The 19,372-nt window shown below is 41.3% G+C and overlaps 1 protein-coding gene across 2 annotated transcripts; it reads right to left on the reverse strand.

The window, feature by feature from the left end:
• Positions 1-1,971: 1,971 nt before the first annotated feature.
• brd2b (bromodomain containing 2b) lies at positions 1,972-17,950 on the reverse strand. Of its 2 annotated transcripts, XM_084052834.1 has the most exons (12): positions 17,822-17,950; positions 13,743-14,031; positions 13,082-13,219; positions 12,435-12,579; positions 12,065-12,228; positions 10,226-10,747; positions 9,679-9,807; positions 9,136-9,378; positions 8,101-8,384; positions 6,818-7,125; positions 6,173-6,298; positions 1,972-4,018 (listed from the first exon to the last, which is right to left on the reverse strand). In XM_084052834.1, the coding sequence occupies exons 1-12, from the start codon at positions 17,851-17,853 to the stop codon at positions 3,894-3,896; spliced, it is 2,505 nt and encodes an 834-aa protein (XP_083908960.1). In that variant the 5' UTR covers positions 17,854-17,950; the 3' UTR covers positions 1,972-3,893. The 2 variants fall into 2 exon arrangements, with proteins under 2 accessions (XP_083908960.1, XP_083908961.1); XM_084052835.1 differs by lacking the exon at positions 9,679-9,807.
• Positions 17,951-19,372: the final 1,422 nt, after the last annotated feature.

Here is a 19,372-nt window from a genome sequence, read left to right on the forward strand (position 1 = left end):
TCCATTTCATGTAGTGATTACTTGATAAACATAATATAGAAGAAAGTAATTATCCATTGAAAATCCAATTATTCCAACAATAAAAAAAAAGGCCTTTCTTGACCCTTCTTTTCATCCTATTCTGTCTATCAATGCACTTGCTGAAAACCTATTTCACTAGGTAATATTATGTAAATCACCTTGAAAAAAATCAAGTGCAGTTTTGAAGTATTTCTATATACCAAAAGATTCTTGGGGGCTTGTCTCTCCTATAATAACGCAGAGGACATTATACACACAGGTGCCAAGGGATAATACATACATCTCAAGAGGAAGTATGGGGCATGGGGTCCACTGCCAAGCAAACATCAGCAGCCTTTTGTGTGAACATAGAAGAGCTGATTCTGATCAATTTCCACATTGTATTCACCATCTCCAGTCACGATCTTTTGGCAGGTCAACAAGTGCAGCAAGTGTTTGCCTGTGGATTACAGAAATAGAGGAATACATTGAATTACACCCACCCCCCAGCCTATAGGGGCCCAGCGGTTGAATATCTTGTTGATCTACACACAGTCCTTTGATCTCATTATGGATAGAGACTGGAACAGTGTTGCAATAAAACAGATGAAAATTGGAAGTCTTGGTTGACTAAGTGACCAACCTCTGCTATCCCACACTGGATCATCCATTTAAAAACAGGTAGCAACTTCATCTTCAATAAATGCATCACCTTGGCATGAACCATGAACCAACAAATGACAGGGATCAGGGTAAATGGTCAAGTAAATAGAGTGCAAAGAATCAATAAAGTGCTACAAAATAACAGGGTATTAGGTAAAATCTAGTATCTAAACTGAAATCTGACTGAGAATCTGTCTAAACCACATGCTATCTAAATAACATTAGCATTTGTAGTTGAGCAAACACTGTCTACTGTATCTAAATAACACACGTAATGTATTTATCCAATTTACATCTGGAGATTCTTTCAGCACAGCTTAACTAGAGTACATCAAAAAATAATCAACAAGAACAAGTGATACAAGGAAGTGAGGAGTGCTAATTTTCAGGCCTGACCAGGGGGGAGGTTATTCCAGAGAAGAGGAGAAGAGTCTAGGACACTTGTCATCATTGTCCATGTTGTGTTGTAGGGAAGGGAGGGACAGATGTCCTGTGTTGGCTGATATAAGTGTGCAGGAAGGGGTCAGCAACCAGAAAAGGTAGTGAAGACAACGCAGGTGGAGGGAGAAGCGTATATTTAGGAAGATTTCACTTTTAATTTTGGTCGCAGTATGAAATTATACTTATTCTAGTGATTTCAATTTTAAATGGCAATCACGTGAAAAGCTCATGCTGTGTGCAAGTATATTCTTCCCTACTGTCACTGATTCAAGGAGATACTGTCCACTATATTATGCCATGTTGTTAACAGTAGCCTACCTCTTTTCTGAGAAAGTCTTGCCTTCCAAACAAGATGCATACCAGAACGGAAATGACTTGAAGCTTCTTTCCCCATACAATCAGGCACATGAACTGCCGATCTGACAAGAATAAAAATAAATCAGAACAAGAGGAATCACTACCCTCAACAATATCTCACCAGTTCCTCCATGACGACCTGCTGCCACCTACTGTACAACTGTCATGACTGCAACATGTCCAGATTTATTCTTTGCTTAACTTGATGAATTCTTGGCCTGGAAATAAAACATTTGAAAAGTTAAAGTTTGCTTTGTTTTCCACTACCCTGAACTAAAAGTTTGCGTCTCAAGTCATAGTCCAATATATATTTTTGATGGCAATTTTCCTTGTAATAAATAAAAGCAATGAAAAAAAAAAAATAGTACCGATTCCTAATCTGAAATGATTCAGAAACCATCTAGCTACTACAAATCCCCATTCAAATTCAGTATAAAAGCAAACAGTAACATATTGCCATTACACAAGATAATATAAATGTTTGCAACATCACAGATATATAAACAAGTGTTTGAATAGGAGAGACAGTTTTAATATATACAGTCAAATGAAAGGTACAATATGCTTCTGTAAGGCTGCAATCCAGTTGACCAGAGGCTAGCAATGTTCTCAACTGACAGCATTATGTATGGGTCTCAAAACAGGAAATGATACAACATAGTATCAAAAAAGGTAAACAAACAGGAAAATGAAGACAGGCAGAAACAGCCTGTGCAACTGTGAAATACAGAAACAGCCTGTGCAACTGAAATACACAACAAGTCTGTGCCGCTTCAACTCCTATATTTCTGTGTGAACATTGTAGCTCGTTTCAAGGAAGTGAAAACAAAAAGTTTAAATTCCCAAGAAACAGTAGACTATTTTAAACACCCAGTCTGTATAAATAGCTTAAGTTAACCTACTTGACACATTCAGATTCTTAATGTTCAATGTTCACAGAGACATTGCCAGACATCTAAGATACTGTTTGGTATGAGATTTACAACAAAGTTTAATAACAATGCAACAAAGGAACTTCAAGTAATGACCAAAATACTTAACGTAGTGCTTAGTTTAGTGTATTTTAAGACCATGCACTCTCAATATGGCAGGTGGACGTTTAAGGGCCACATGTCCCCCAAAAATGTATTTGAAAAATACGTCGTGAATTACACTGACTCCGGTTGTTAAGGTCCATCTACACAATTTTTACATTTTTTAATTGAATAGATCCATTCTTCACAAATGAAACATGTTTACAATCCCAATACCTGGCAACATACTTTAGCCAAGCAGGATTAAACTATAAACAAATACCATCTGTTCATTGAAAACTTTGTAAAACACCAGAGATGGGTCTTTTAATATCCCAATCATCAAACTAACAATTGTTCATGGTAGCCTAAGCTGTGTAGGCTTATAAGTGCTTATCTTCAACAAAACAAACAAACACATGAATAATGGAAAATCAAAGGTTTTGCAAGCTTTATACCAAATTGTAGCATATACTGTAGTTCTATGTCAAGCAGGTCTGATAATTAGCGGTTAGAATAATGGATGCAAATGCGACAGAGCAAAACAACTCTAGCTCCAATTAAATTACAGATTTTGACTGACGTGTCAAACACCAAATGCACCCTTAAGCCTTGCTTTTCTTTGCTGATTGATAGCTATTTTGCAAATGTAAATCAGATGGACAATAAGCAATTGGGAACCTTTGGTCACCAGAGAGGGTAATACCAAATTGCTTACAACATTCTTCCACAATATAGTTGAAATTGTTAACTATCTACATCTTTAAGACTGAAGCTCGGGCATTGGTCTTTTTTTCAAAACTTTGTCTCCCTTTTTAGGGAACCACCATGAAATTAAGTTAACACTTTACTATACAATGGCCCTATTTCGCGATGTGCATTGATTGTAAAAAAAGAAAAAGAAAACTTTAAAGTACACAATACTGTGCAAATTATATTATTTTAGTTGTGTAACAAAGCAATGTAACTACAAAGAGTACAAAAATAACGGTTTATAGTGACATCGTGTTGTTAAGGATTTGCACAGCATTACCATGTACCTACGATATTTTCCCATAGGTTAATACACTGAAATGGGGCCACTGAAACGTAAAGAGATACCTCAAATTCTTTATAAAAGAAATATAGATAAATGTGTACAAATATTTACACAAGGGGAGAGAGGGAAAACCAAGGCATTTAGTGTTTTGGATTCTATGATTATCCATAGTAACCTTCTGTGATTTTAGTCACTTCCCCAAAATAAACCTTACTGTCTTCTTAGTTGCTCTCGGAGTGTTCACGCTGTGGTATCCGACAGGGGTGCTCACATGCCCTCACTACTATTTCAGGGTGCACTATGTGTCCTGGGCCAGCCCATGTCCCTGAGTTCTACAGAGGGCCTGCAAGTGTTTCCACTCGTTACCAGTGGCAAGGTTCTCAACCTGAGTCTGAGTCACTGGTGGAGGAAGAGGAGGAGGACGAGGAGGAAGAGTCCGAGCTGGAGCTGCTTCCACTGAGTCGTGAGGGTTGGACATGAGGCTCCACGCCGCTAGGCTTCTCCACTAAGGGGAAAAGAGTGGTTGGAATTTAAATACACCTCATAATAGTAATATTAACCCATTGAGACCTGAAGCCGATTCTACATGTCTCCAAAATCTCAACAATATTCTGAAAAACGTATGTTTCTATATCAGTGGTGCTCTATCTTTTTGATGTCAAGGACCCCCAAAATTATATGTATTTGGCCGCGGACCCCCATCAAAATATTTTGTTCCAGGGACCCCCAGAAGCAAAGATTTGAGTTAAAAATGTTCGCTTTAAAAAAAATATATATATATTCAAAGATTTGCACACATTTTAAAAAATAGCAGATCTACAAGCTCGTAGCACGGCACTCGGTGCCGCGCTATGAGCTTGTATATCTGCTATTTTTGAATAGCCCAAAGGGTAAAATAATGCTTTAGCTCAAATCTAAAAATGCCACAGTTCCAGGTCTTAATGGGTTAAAAGGACCACTTCAGCCATTTTTCAACCTAGCTTCATATAATCGGTCCTCACTAATGCCCAGTAAATAAGATGGCACCATTTCTGTCTACTCGCCCTGTGTCTCATCATCAGTAGTCAGGTGTGGTCATTTCAAACCACAATTCAAACTTGCTTTTGCAGTAGTTTCTATTAACTTGGAATCCCCATCGTTTGTCATTGGTAGGCAGGTTTCTGAACTGTCCATCCACAGCCCACCAATGAGACACAGAGTAAGTAGACGGAATTTGGGCCATCTTAAGGGTGATTTATACTCCATTGTATGACGTATCGTGCTCCGAAAACAGCAGACCTACGACATCACAATGCGATGCATCTGTGACGAGTTGCGAGCGTGTAGGTCAGCTATTTTAGGCGAATGACACCGGTATACGACAGAGCATAAATTAGACTTTACACTGAGCATTATTGAGGACCAATTACATGAAGAGAAGGTCAAAAACGTAAAGTGCTCCTTTAATGATGTCAACAACTATGAATCATCTGACCCTTACATGGAGCAGTCATGCTTAATTGGTAGCGATCATAGAAAGATCTTCCGTGAGATAAATCCAGAACTATGCACTGTTTATATCCTCATTGTCTGCATTTTAAAACCAGGGATTCATTTGTGATCCAATCAAAGAAATAAACAAATTCATGTCATGAACTAATCAACATTGACCGTGGCAATCTAGATAGATGCCACTTCACCGATGTGAAATGTGGACAAACAACCGTGGTGGAGCCTAATGCTATAGAAGAAGATAAAAGAGTTCCATAGAGCTCAATGTAAACTAGAATAAACATCGGAGCAGAATTCACAAGGTGGAGAGAACTGAGAGCATAACGAATGTGGGGTTGAGGATAAATGCAGAGTATGCATCGTTTATTGATCACAATATGTGTGAGGAAGCGGAAAGCGAGGGTTTGACATGTTTACAAAACATTGCCAACATTAATAATGGACACCTTGAGATATGGGGAAAAAACCCCATTATCAGTTCCTTCGGGGAATCTTTTTTATTTTTATGGAAATGACTTTAATTTATAAATGCTTGTCATAACCACTGAAAAGCTGTAAGGGTAGCAGAATGGAGGAGAAGAATTATGACATCACATGTGGAGGAAGTTGCTAGTTGTTCATACTGTACTTCTACAGTTATAATTGCAATGCTATGGTAAGTCTAATCTAAACGAAAGTATATTCATGATATGTGTTCTTGTATTAGTTTTCACTGAGCTTGGGCGAGTTTGCTGGGGTGAGCTGCACAGACATAGTTTGCTGAATGTTTCAAGCAGGTAAGAGCTGACACTGACATATTACCTGGAATTTGAAGGTGAAATTGATGATGGCCCGGATACCACAGAGTGCTTAGTCATTCATTGTAAACAACATTACCTGTTCGGCGTTTAAAATTATCTGTTGGCCTCTCGTAAAAAAAAGTTTGTAACTGACACTTTCAAATAAATTTAGCCAATAATCGAAAATGTACTCTAAACTATTCCTACATGATTACATTTGTAACATGCACAAACATTGTAACATTGACAATGTGAGAAGATTTTTCTTAACCCATTAAAACCAGGAAAGCATCCGTGCCATTTTAGATTAAAATACAGCATACTATCCCGATACATTGATGCCAAGTATCGATAATGATCTTCTCATATGATGTGTTGCGTGAGCTCACCTTTGGGTTTAGGGGGTTTCTTGGCAGAGTTTAGCTGTCCACTGACATCCTGCAGCCTCTTCTCCAGCTCCCTCCTCTTCTCAAGTGTCAGCTCCTCTTTTGACTTGCCACCGCCTGCTCTTTTTGCTGCGGAGAGCAAAAATAAAGCACAAGGTTCTCAGGAAACTTGGGGGTTTTCCACAGCAGAGCTCTGTACGTGTTTGTGTGTGTGTGTGTGTGTGTGTGTGTGTGTGTGTGTGTGTGTGTGTGTGTGTGTGTGTGTGTGTGTGTGTGTGTGTGTGTGTGTGTGTGTGTGTGTGTGTGTGTGTGTGTGTGTGTGTGTGTGTGTGTGTGTGTGTATATATATATATATATATATATATATATATATATATACACACACACACACAGTCATGAACCCTAGCATAGCTATTCTGGGCAAGTCATAATAGGTGAACATTCTGTGAAAAGTGGTGGACATTTGCTAAAATTATGAGATACGTTGTGAACTTGTAGATCATCAATTTCCGGAGAAGACATTTGGTATAGAGGGGAAAAAAGAAGGGGGCCTAGTATAGACCTCTGGGGGACCCCGGTCAACGAAGTATATCAGGTTTAAGTGGTTAAGCTTACAAAATACATAATGGGCTCAGCTCTCTAGCTCACCATAAGGCTTGCGGGGCTTCTTCCTCAGACAGGTCATGACATAGCGCTCCAGCTCCTTCAGAGTTGAGGGCTTGAGCGTCTCAAAGTCGATCTCGATTTCCTCTGGGTTGGTGTCCCTCAATGAGGGCTCCCTGGCCTGGATGATATGAACTACACGGCCAAGTTTCTCTCCCGGCAGCTTGTTTATGTCCAGGCTCAGTTGGCGCTTCTCATCATACGACATGGGCACAATCTCCTCCTCTTCCTCAGAGTCATAATGGGGCAGCATGGTTGGGGGCGGCGGGGCAAAGAACGCCTTCTTTGTGGGCCTGGCTCCGAGAAAAGAAAACGTGTGGTCAGGACGACAGAGAATCTCCGGGAGTGTTGGGTCTATTCTACAAAATGAGTCAGTAAAAAGTGTATCAGTCTATATTGAAAAAGTGACTTGAGTTTAGGGGTTGATGGACAGACTAAGGGAGAACATGTTGAATAATATAACATATGAGTGCAAATACCATTATTGTACTGTCAATATTGTAATATTATGAACATTATATTAAAAACAAAACCATATTTTCTAATGCTATTAATATTTTTTATAAGCAAAGGAACCAAATGTTCCACTTGTGGTGAGGCAGGCTGTAGGGAAAAAAAAACTTGGTTGAAGACCCAAGTGTCAAAACGCATCAGTCAGCTGTTGCCTTGCTCATCTCTTAAAACTAGAACCAGGAGACCTGGTACTGCCAGACCCCTAGTGGTTGAAATCTGAATGGCCGGGCTTCGCATGACGTGTGTTCCTTCTATGTCCCTTCTATGACGAAAGGGGGACAGACTTTTTTGGCTGGGGCCGGGGGACAAAGTGACATACCATGTATGGAGAAAACAGATACAAAGCCTCATGTAAGCCCGACCCCTTGGGTCTGGCAATAAATCTATATATTTTTTTCACCTGAAGATGGAGTGCCTCAGTATTGTTTTTCCTTACAGTCTGCCTAACCACAAGCAGAACTTTGGGTTCCTTTGCTTCTATGAAGACATTTGTAGAATCCCCAGATCAAAGATTTGAGTTGCAAATGTTTGCTTTAAAAAAAGAACATATTGAAAGAGTTAAACAAATGTTCACGATGTTTCAAAAATAGCAGATATACAAGCTCGTAGCGTGCTACGAGCTTGTATATCTGCTATTTTTTAATAGCCCAAAGAAATCTAAAAATTACACAGATTCTTTCCCGGTCTAAATGGGTCAACAGGCAGACAAATACATTTTCTTTACGATAGTTGTGTGTAACTACGTAGCTACTCACTTGCTATTCTTGTTACTCTTCTTGCCGGGGCCTTTCTTGCCTTGTGTGCTGCTGCTGCCTCCGCCTCCTCCTCCTCGGGCCGACTTGCTCTTCATCGGCTTGCCTGTTGGTAACTTCCACTCCTCTGAGTCAGCTCTACCTCGGCCCGCTCGGCTGCTGCTGCCGCTGCGCTTGTCCGGCTTCTTCTTCTTTTTCTTCTCCTTCTTGTCTTTCTTCTCCTTCTTCTTCTTGGGCTTGACGATGGGCTGAGAGAGTGCAGCCAGCTGCTCGTGCACGGCTCTGAGCTGTGAGGATGGAAATTAAGGGAAAATAATAATATTCATTCTTAAAAGCAAATGTCTCAACTAAACCAGAAGGCTTTTGCAATCAACAGTGCCCTTTTTTTCCTATAATGTAAAAATGTAAAAAAGGTCTCTGGTAACCTGGAATATGCAATCATGTCAAACCAGTGGTGTACTTTTTGTTGTGGTGCCTGCTATTTTCGTCGTGTAAAAAAGAAAAAGGGTGGTTCCACACAAATTGTATGCTACAACAATGTTAAAACTATCAGAACCTCAATAAAGAAACATATACAAAAAAAAGCGCCTTTTTTAATGTCATCTATCCATATCTATAAATGCACAAAATCTCTCTGCGACTGTCCTGGGCATAACTAGGGTACTGTGTCTGACCGATTGACAACAAAATTGCCGTGTGTGCCGCTGCCACAGATGACCCGAGGGGGCTGTAGGTGTCGACTTCCCTGATTGGCCAACCCGACTCATTGGCTTCACGGACTGGCCAAGCTTTTCATCACATTATTTTGTGCCGCTGCAACGATATAAGTGGTAGCGTGTACAATGGAACTCCATTGGCATTTCCATATTTTGCCGATCTGTCATATTCTAGTAGGTACCACACTGGGTCCTCTGAGAAAACAAGTACTACAAGTTCAACAGGTATTGCATAAACGGCTCCGTTCCAGAGTAGGCCGGTGCCCGTGGGTACCCCACTGGGTACTCTAACAGCAGGTACAACGTGTACAGGAGGACTTACCTGTGTGCAGACCTGGTCCTGCAATTCAGCTAGGCGATGGGCTCGCTCCTCCTCGCTATCTGAGCTGGGGCTGCTCTCGCTCCCCTCACTCTCACTGCTGGGCTCACTCTCAGAGGAGGAGGACGACGAGGAAGATGAGGAGGAGGAAGAAGAGGAGGAGGATGAGGGGTGAGCCATAGACATAGCTGGATGATCCATGTGGGGCTCATCTGGCATTTTCGCGAAACGGAATTCGAATACGTCCTAGAGGACCAAGGGAAGGAGGTGGAGGTAATGAAAGACAAAGGACAAAGAGAGGATAAATACATTCCTGACAAACATCTGTCATTCTTCTTTTATACATCATATATATTACAGAGGCTTGGTAAACAAAGGTGGATGACGTGCAAAAGCCCAATAGTGTCCTCTGAAATTCTTGCACGTACAAATAATCAGTTTAACTCAAGTTATCACTGTAACAATGAAGTACAAAATCGATGGCACATTAGGAAGAAATAAATAAAAGAACTAAAGCTGATGTATGGCTATGATGGCTGATCTAACCTGCAGCTTCCGTGCCATGCCCACAACATCATGGTCAGGTGGGTTGTATTTGTAACAGTTGGAAAACATGAGTCTAATGTCACCGGCGAACTGCTGTGCGTCCCTGTATTCTCGACAGTCCATCTTCCTCTGATTACAGCAGAGAGAGGAACAATAGTTAGAACTCAACAGCAGCACACTTTAGACAGATAAACCACATGAATCCTAGCATCCCTATTCTGGGGCAAACATTTGGCAAAACTAGCAGGTCTACAAGCTCAAAACGTGACGTTGTGCGCTTGTAAGTTGACTATTTTCAGCTAAGAGATATGGTGAGGGTTTTTTAAGTGGTTAAAGGGCTGTCCACACCTAGAACTACCAATGTTATTACACACACACACACACACACACACACACACACACACACAGAGAGGGATCAAGGAAGGCAAGACAAATTCCAGGACATGAGCCGTTTCTAAATGGTGGATTACCGGTTTGCGATTAACATGGCTATGAGCCAGTATTACATACAGGGTTTTCTATGATTCACGTTTCCACCAGATGTTACCTTGATGGTGCTGATGTCCATAGGGTACTTGATGATATCGTGGTAGTCATGAAGTCCCAGTGCAGTCGCATCCACAGGCTTATAGAAAGGCCAGCCATATGCAGCATGCTTTTTTGACAACATGTCCTTCAGCAGCCCACTGCAGTACCTCAACGGTGGGCTCAGTTTGCCCCTCCGTGACGGCTGCATCTGAACAGAATCTGGCAAGTCCTTTTTAGGGGGTTTGATTGGCCGTCCACTACCCACTCTACGTCCGGCGCCAGCCATCATGGGCTGGAGCAGGACAGGACCCGCAGGGCCCCTGACCATTCCCATACCAGGGGGGGTTTCCATGCTCATACCACCCAAGGAGGAGAGGGTGAGTGGTGAGGAGTCATGGACCTGGCCCCCGTGGCCTCCCTTCCCCAAGCCCACCATGCGGGCCCCACCGGACATGCCCACGGACATGCCCACAGACGTGCCCACGGACATGCCCATGGTAGAGGGAGTGGTGGTGTCTGCCTTCCGCTTTACGCCTTTCTTCTGCAGAGAATTGAAAGGTTGGATATTAAACATAGTTATAATATAAACACCGGATAGGCAAAAAGTCTTTAGATGTTAAAGGTGTCATACTGTAAAAAACTGATTTTTCCAGCCCCTCCATAAGTAAGTGCAGTAGCACAAGATGGGTAAATCTCTGACACCATCAATGTGGAGATTGTGTGCACATCTTGTATCTGCTTTAGGCCAGGTGCTGGACAACAAGGCAGAGATCATAAAGAACTTAAAATATCTGCACACTGTATTGCACTCCCAAAATGTAGTCACAATGCAACATTTCGACCGTGAAACACAGATGTTTTAACACATTGAGTGCCAAAAACGGTCCGGACCGTTTTTCATAATCCAAACAAGGTGTGCCAAAAACGGTTATGGCCGTTTTTGGGAAAAGATATGAAAAAAAAATAAAAATCCATTTTTATTTTTTTTCACAGCACCAGGAGATATCATTTTACGAAGATTTAGACTCCAATCCACTTCCTGGTTAAGTTATGACTTCAAAAGCCTGTATCTCGGCTCCTGTGTACTTTTTGTTTTTACGATGTATTTTCGACTATTTTCAACTGGCTGCAACTATGGAACGGATTACCGAATGTTTTTAATCTTTTTCCCCGGATTGTACGAGACCTCTATGTGTGTAATGAGGGTATCACCGTGAGGACGGTGATCACTGAAAATGTTTTGTGACTACTTGAAAAAGGTCCAAAAATGGTACCCTGTTTTGAAAAACCCCTGGCACTCAATGTGTTAACTTCTCTAAAATCTGACACCATGAAACTGTCACATTTAGCTATCAATACCGTAGTTGGTAAAAAACGTGAAAATGTACTAAACATTTAACCTCCTGTTTTGTTATATATATATATATATATATATATATATATATATATATATATATATACACACTATGATATATAGATCATTATGTTAATAATGTGCTACCTACAAATATGATTTCTACAGCAACGCACCAAACTGTTTCCTCCATGGGGAGAGAGTGGGTGTGAAACAATTAAAACCGAAATAGATTTTTCTTACAATGTTTGATAAACACTAGGGAAATGTATACAATATGACTCCTTTAACATTAAATGGTTTCTTCACTTTTGTTCTCTCTGGCATTAAGGCTATTACATTTTAATAACCTTAGTGCCAGAGAGAACAAAAGTGAAGAAACCAGTGTGTTTTGGTTTTGTTTTGTTTTTCAATTTACTGATGCGTTGCAGGTTGTAATTTCAGGAAACATATTTGGATTTACATAAAGCTCTAAACCAACACAGCTGGGTTTGTGGTTGATACCTTGGTAGTTGGCTGTGTGGGGGGCATGGACATGATGTTGGCAGGGGGCAGGCTTTTGGGCAGTACAGTTTGGGGTGAGTTGGTCAGCATGGATTCTCCTGTGTCCGAGGAGGAAGGGGAGTATGCCGACTGGGACACTGCTGGGACCTGATGAGCCCTCGATGCTGAGAGAGAGGATTTATTGGAGAAATACAATTAGGCTAAAAAAGACTATGCGCAATTACCTAAACTGTTAACACATATAATGTACCATCGTCACTGCAGACTTGTATTCTCAACCAAAAGCAATAGTTCTTCAAATAGTGCAAAAAGATTCATTTAATGTCTATCTCTTTGCTAAAATTAGCATAACATGTTTTCACAGGCTCACCATTAGACTTGCGACCTTTGCCCCGGCCAGCTTTGTTCCGCGAGGCCGGAGGAGGTAGCTCTATCTCTTCCTGGGGCATCTGAGCTACCTTCTGGAGGAAGATCTTCTCAAGAGACTGGGCCATCAGCACAATATCATCTGTAGGCTTGATGAGCCATAAATGCATATCAGTGCAATGGCAATAAGACAAAACAAATATTCCTCCAAGTGTCCTCAAGCTGTTTTATAAAAGCTCAGAATAGCCTCTTTGTATGTTTTTATTGTATCCAAGCCACCAAGCCGAAACACAATCAACTGATTGATCATAAAGAATAAACATGCTCTGGAAATACACGCGGCCCACCCATCTGAACGCTTTTGAGGTTTTCAAGTGGGCCCTGCTCCAGAAAAGGTTGGAATCCACTGTCTGCCTTAATCCATTAAGACCGGGAAAGCATTTGTGTAATTTTAATATTTATTTGGCTATTTTCGTGAAAATGTAATACATATATATATATATTTTTTTAAAGCAAAGACTTTCACGATTTTTCTAAAATAGCAGATCTACAAGCTATGTAGCGCAATGAGCTTGTATATAGCTATTTTTGAATAGCCAAAGAAATCTAAAATGACACAGATGCGTTCCCGGATTGAATGGTTATGCCTACCTTGTTGTAGATGTAGCAGTTGGTGAACATGGTGTTGAAGTCCTGCATGCACTCACTGGCGCTGCGGTAGTAGTTGTTCTCCATACGCTTCTTGATGGTCCCCATGTCCATGGGCTGTTTGATGATCTTGTGATAATCCTGAGGAGACAATGGGAGGCACCAAATATTTACAAATGACAAAGTCCTACAGATTTTACTATCCAGTCTGGATTTTCTTACTAATAAAAATAACAAAATCAACAGGAAGCTGACATTTTTATTTAAAAAACAAACAGCACTGGGTTCTTTGATGTGCTATACTGTCAGACTAAGTTTTGTTTGCGTTCAGTTACGGGCTAAAAGTGTGACTTTAAGAGCCGTTTCAACGTACAATGTAGGTCAATGAGGAGCATATTTAGCAAATTCTAGTAATTGCTAATGGAGCAATTTTTTTTTATTTCTTGCCCACCTTTGAAGTTACATCATGGCCAGGTAACTACACAAACCAAACCTCTACCAAAGTCTTCTTGCCCTTTAAAGGTCATGCCTTTCACTCAGCCATTTCAAATGTTACAACAAAATCTACAATGGAAAGAGAGATGGGAGGAGTAGGTGGACAGGTGGGCTTATAAGTAAGTGATGGGCTTTTACAATAATAATAATAAAATACAATAATACTTACAGGCAGGCTTAGCCTGTAGGCATCTACTGGCTCGTGAAAGGGCCAGGCAAAGTGGTGCCTCCACAGGGACTTCATCAGGGCCTTCTGAAGGTATTGCAGCTGGTTAGTCATGCGGCTCTGCCGGCTGGGATCCCTCACTGGTGGATGTGGTGCGGTCGGGGGTCCCTGAGGTGTTGTGTGGGGCAGTGAAGGGCTCTCAAAGTCCTCATACAGCAGGGAGGGCTTGCGGATGCGCTTCCCCGGCCCCGAGCCACCATGATGCTCCATCATGGACAGCCCCACCAGTGAGCTGGAAGGGTGGAGAAGGAGAGCACACATACAGGATTTTAGAATGAGGTACTGTAAGACATTTCAGCTGGAACAGAAGCAGAGGTATGATTGTAGATCAGTCAACAAGCGACACTAGCATTCTCACACATACATCCTCTGTGCAGAGTGCAGAGTCAGACCCATGCCCCTGCTTCCCCTCAAATATATTTACTGCAAATCTACAATTGTGTCCACTCCAAAACACCCTCTCCAGAATGCATTATGACTGAAACCCTCCTAATGATGGAGAAGCTTTGCTGGTACTGCATCAAATGTTTCATGTTTCAGTGACATGACAACCCTACATCTAAACATCACATTTCACATGCCATAATAAAAACATCAGTATGTGCCTGTATTGTACACCCCAGCTATTACAAAGTAGCCTTTTGGCACTGTTTAAAACTTTTGTAACAACCTTTTCATTCATCATTACATTAATGCCATTCATGGATCAGTTCATCCCTACGGTTACAAAGTATTAGAATGACCGACGAGACCAATGCCATTTTGTGTGTTAGGCTACATAAAATAAACGTGTTAAGCAATACAGTGTTCTGTATACACGAAATTTAATGGGAGAGAGATATGCTGCTGACATCAAAGGTGAGCTGCACACAATTCGCTCAGGATTCAGGTAACGTCAACATATTGTCACTGTTGGGCAGAAACCTTGTATCTGCATATTTCAACTCTATGTTTTTTCTTAAATGAATGCCCTACTTCGTCGTACAAGTGTGTCACGCAAAAGTATGTGTTCTCAGCTTGTAGATCTCTTGCTTTCTTTTTATGCAAAGGAAATATTCGCACATCCACTTAGCTCAGATGTAGGTGCATTGGATAGTATCAAATAAATAATGAAGAAAAATCCTTCACAATGCTCTTGCTCAGCAGCATCAAGTTTATTCAAACACTGACGTTTCAGTTTCTCTGGATCTTCATCAAGCGTCTTCACTGTTTTTTAAGAAAGTGAAAGTGGTTAAGCATGTGTGTGTGTGTGTGTGTGTGTGTGTGTGTGTGTGTGTGTGTGTGTGTGTTTATATTTAAGCAACCAATGAAAAGCATAAGGAGCGTGTGACTAAATAACTACATTTTATCCATTTGCACACAGGTTATTTTTTCCCCCATTTCCTGAAAAGTAACAGTTTTGAATATACAAGGTTTCTGCCCGACAGCGACGATACTGTATGTTCAATGAAAATATGCCTCTGCCTTCTCCGTCGCCTAGGCAACCAGGATTCTATCAATTGGCTGCTACTTTTGGCACAGTCACGGCAGCCTCCATGGTTCCTTGTTAGTCAAATGCTAAACTTGAATGTACTGTAGTAACACTCTTTGGACTGAGCTCTGTATTGAATCATCATTATCATCATCATTCATCATCAACCTTATTGTCGCATCACACGATTCGATGGTGTAAAAGTTATTATTATTATTATTTTGTGCAACCTCTCAACATTGCAGTTACAGGAAACATTAAGAATAAGGACAGACATTAGAGGTGAAAGAAATATAACTAAATTGACTGGAAGACAAGACAGTCAAATCAATATACAAAGTTTAAAAAAAAGCAATGGATAGATGGCACTATGGAAGGCAGAAATTCTTCTTTGCACAGGTGGAAACAAACAAAATCAGCAGTATCATGTGCATGGTTAAAGAGACATTGTTAAAGAAATGAAAGACAGAGCATACGGTATAAAAACAACAAATAGCAGCAGGTACTATGAGATCACAGTTTCATGTTCATGGTTAAAGAAAACGTACCAATACAGCAGCGGACATTGATGGACTATATCTTGTGCAGATCAATTGTTAAGTATATAGAAAAGATAACTGAGTGTTATCGCATGTTACATGTTGTTCAGCTCCTAAAAATAGATTAAAGCCACGTAAAGATTTGAGAAAGAACTTCAAAACTGAGCAATAATGGGGTTCTTTTATTTCTTCCACTGATAATGCACGCACCTATGTTAGCTCATTAAATTGTAGATGGACACATGGCACTGATAACTATCAGTATTACTATTCTACACTGCAGGGCTGTCCAACTTTGTACAGATATTCAAGTGGGAGTGTATACTGCAGTACTCCTAATGTTCAGCGGTTCTCAACCTCGTCAGCTGGTAGATTCCTTATTTTTTGTTGTGTGTATGTATGCGCCTGACTGTGTTGTTTCATTTTCACTATTCTACATGAAAACGCCATCACAAATAACCGATGTAAAAACACACTGCAGACCGTCGGTTGACAATCACTGCTAGTTTTCTCAGGCTATGTCTGGGAAAAAATTACCATTTTGTTCCAATATCACCATCCTGTCTTCCCTTCACTCGCTCCCCGCCAATTACTGCACACGGTCCAGATTTAGAAGAATTTAGCTACATCTCACCCCGAGCCTCAGGACACAAACCTGTCCCACTGACACACAATTGGAGACAAAGCTCCAGAGCTGATTTCTGCAGCAGCCAGATTGAGCACCCACGGGGCACAGTGGCACACAGTGCATGTACAATATTGAATGCATCTATTAATTGGTAAACATGGACATTGTCGGTGCTTAGAGACTAAATAAATATGGACTTGTCTTAGTCTACCCTTTATCATAATCATAAGCATTTTGGTTCATTAGTAGCCTAGATCAAGACTATCATAGATGTATTTGTTATCTGTTTTTACTATCATAGATACTAAAGTAAAAGTCAGACTCGATTAAATACATCTATGATTGTCTTGATCCAAGGCTACAGTAGGTCCATCGCTCTTAGAGATCTTGTTGTATGCCAACCCCTGAATGATTACAAACTGATGAGTTCATCTGAACAAATTGTGTGTTACACACAATCACATTAGAGAAATGCCTGCCTTATAAACCCTCGTTACAAAGCCTAAGCATCATGATGAATAGAGACCACATCTGTCCAGATACTCCTCCAGACTGTCCACGCAAGCTCATTAGACACCTCGCAATAAAATCCCATCAGCTGGCCATCGCGTGGTTTCAATGCCCCGCCTTCTTTTCGTCGTGTTTGTAAACACTGACAGAGGGTGACGGCAGTAGCGAGATTATTGTAGGAAAATGCTTAAGAAAAAGCATAACTTTAGTTATAGACAAGACTGCAATGCAACCCCTTGATCACATTCATCACACAGGCATGACTTGTTTTGATCGCAACCCAAGACAACATGAAGATCTAAGCTAAAATGTAAATCACATCCGAAAGCTAACCCAATAAAAAACGCTGCAAGATTTAGGCTACAAAACGTTCGTCTATTGTAAGTTGCTATCCTGCATATTAGCTAAAGTAACCTTAGCATCAGTAAACATCTGCAAGCCAGCAATAATATGTGCTGTTAAAATGCACAGCAGAGATCCAAGCAGCATTAGCACAGCATCCATGCAATGAATGAACCGGTTGGCAGAGCAGAGCATAGCCCCGGGGGGACGAAGTTACAGCTGTCCTTATTTGCCTTGTTGCCGGTAGCAGCAAGCTGCTGCCAACATGTCATGCTAAAAACAAAACCAAGAAATATTAACCCAATGTTGACGCATATGTGACGTTTGACTGCGGCAGCCTTCAGTTCTGTCTGCCATGAAGACTAACGGCTCACTGCAAGCTAGGGTTAGACTGTTAACGCTAGCTTGCAGTGAGCCGTGGTTTGTCAGAGTGCTTTTAGACACTATTCATATTCATTGCAGAAAAAGCCCCGTTCCAACCGCTACGGATTGACAGAGGGCTCTTCAGACACATTATTTATCCGGTTGGTACCTGTCACGATGAGGGTTAATGGCCGCTTCCATCGGGGCGGGTGACCGACCGGGTCCGGGTTGTTATTGTGTTTTTAACGTCCTACTGTTGTTTAGTGTCACTGACGAGAAGAACTGAGCAGAGCGACTCTGCAATGAAATGGCGCCTAAACGCTTCCGCCTGACGCTTTATAAACCTACCACGTGGCAGGACCGTGTTTCCTGTCACGTGCGTGGCCGTTCGTCAATGCCATTGGCCGGATGCAGACGTCCGTCACGCCCCAAAGTTGCTTCGTCGGAACATCCTGTACTTTTTCAGTGACAGTCCCACCCACACGAAACAAAGGTGCTCTGTCGTCAGGACCACAGCGGCTATGTTTTTTTTTGCTGGAGTCTATAACTTTAAATGATTAACTGTTATTCCTGTCTCTCATTGCCTTACTACAAGATGTCGATAGCATTGCCTGGAGTTTTCACTGTGACATACTGTCGTACATAGCCCTGGTCTAACGCTAGAGCTAAGTTGTACTCTTGTTTACATACCGAGCCGTCCCAGGTCCAGGGGGCTGGCTGGGAGATGAGAGATGCCTACAACATACAGAGCATCTACAGCAGTGGTTCTCCAACTTTGTCAAAGACCCCCATAACCCATTTGTACAATCTCAGAGTTACAGATCTGTAAAGGTACATTTGGAACCCCCTCAGGGAACCCTGAGAGTCCCTGGACCCCACTTTGAAGACAAACCACTGTAGCCATTGGCCATAATGGACTAAGCAGCCCGCCTTAGGTTCAAATACTGCAAGCTTGCTCGGACCAGAATCTGCATTAAATGCTAGTAAGAGCCTATACCGTTTTGAATAATATCTCAGACAGCAGCACCACTGCCCTACACATGTAGTGTTGTAGCCTACAACACTTGTAGGATAAACACAGAAGCACCTAGGAAGTGGACAAAGAAAGGGGAGGTGCCAAACCAAGCTCCTGTTTCTACACCAAAAAGGAGGCGGTGCCCCCAGAGGCAAAAACAAATGAGGAAAAAAATATTCTTTTCCTTTTTCTGTACCGAATGGATTCCCAGATTGTGAATAGTGTAAAACTAACAACGAAATAGTACATTACTGAACTTGACATTTCCAAATAACAACAAACAATTTTAGATTCACAGCAAAGTAAGTCTAATGCCTGCTAATACCATGGGTAATCAAAAGAGTGGGCACCAAAACATTGTGGGCACTAGCTAAATCTGGGCACCTCAGAAGAGTGGGCACCGGGAAAACTGGGCAGCAAAACAAAGCAGGCACCTGGGAAATCCGGCCACCAAAACAGTCGAAAATACTTTTCAGGTGCCCACTGTTCCTGTATCCCTACCATGTGATTCAGTTTTGAACTACAACTAAAGCAAAAGTGCACAAATTGTGCTACAACACACCCTTGTCAACATTAAATTGTGATAGCAGGGAATAAAGTAACACTCTTCTTGTCTTAATGTTCTGTCTTTATTGTCATGAATAATATTTGGTCAAGAGCAAACTACTGGATCAGTAATTTATTTACATAAATGGGTAAAAAACA

Source organism: Gymnoscopelus microlampas (assembly GCF_963454915.1).
Source record: "Gymnoscopelus microlampas genome assembly, chromosome: 3".
In the NCBI taxonomy this organism is placed as follows: Eukaryota; Metazoa; Chordata; class Actinopteri; order Myctophiformes; family Myctophidae; genus Gymnoscopelus; species Gymnoscopelus microlampas.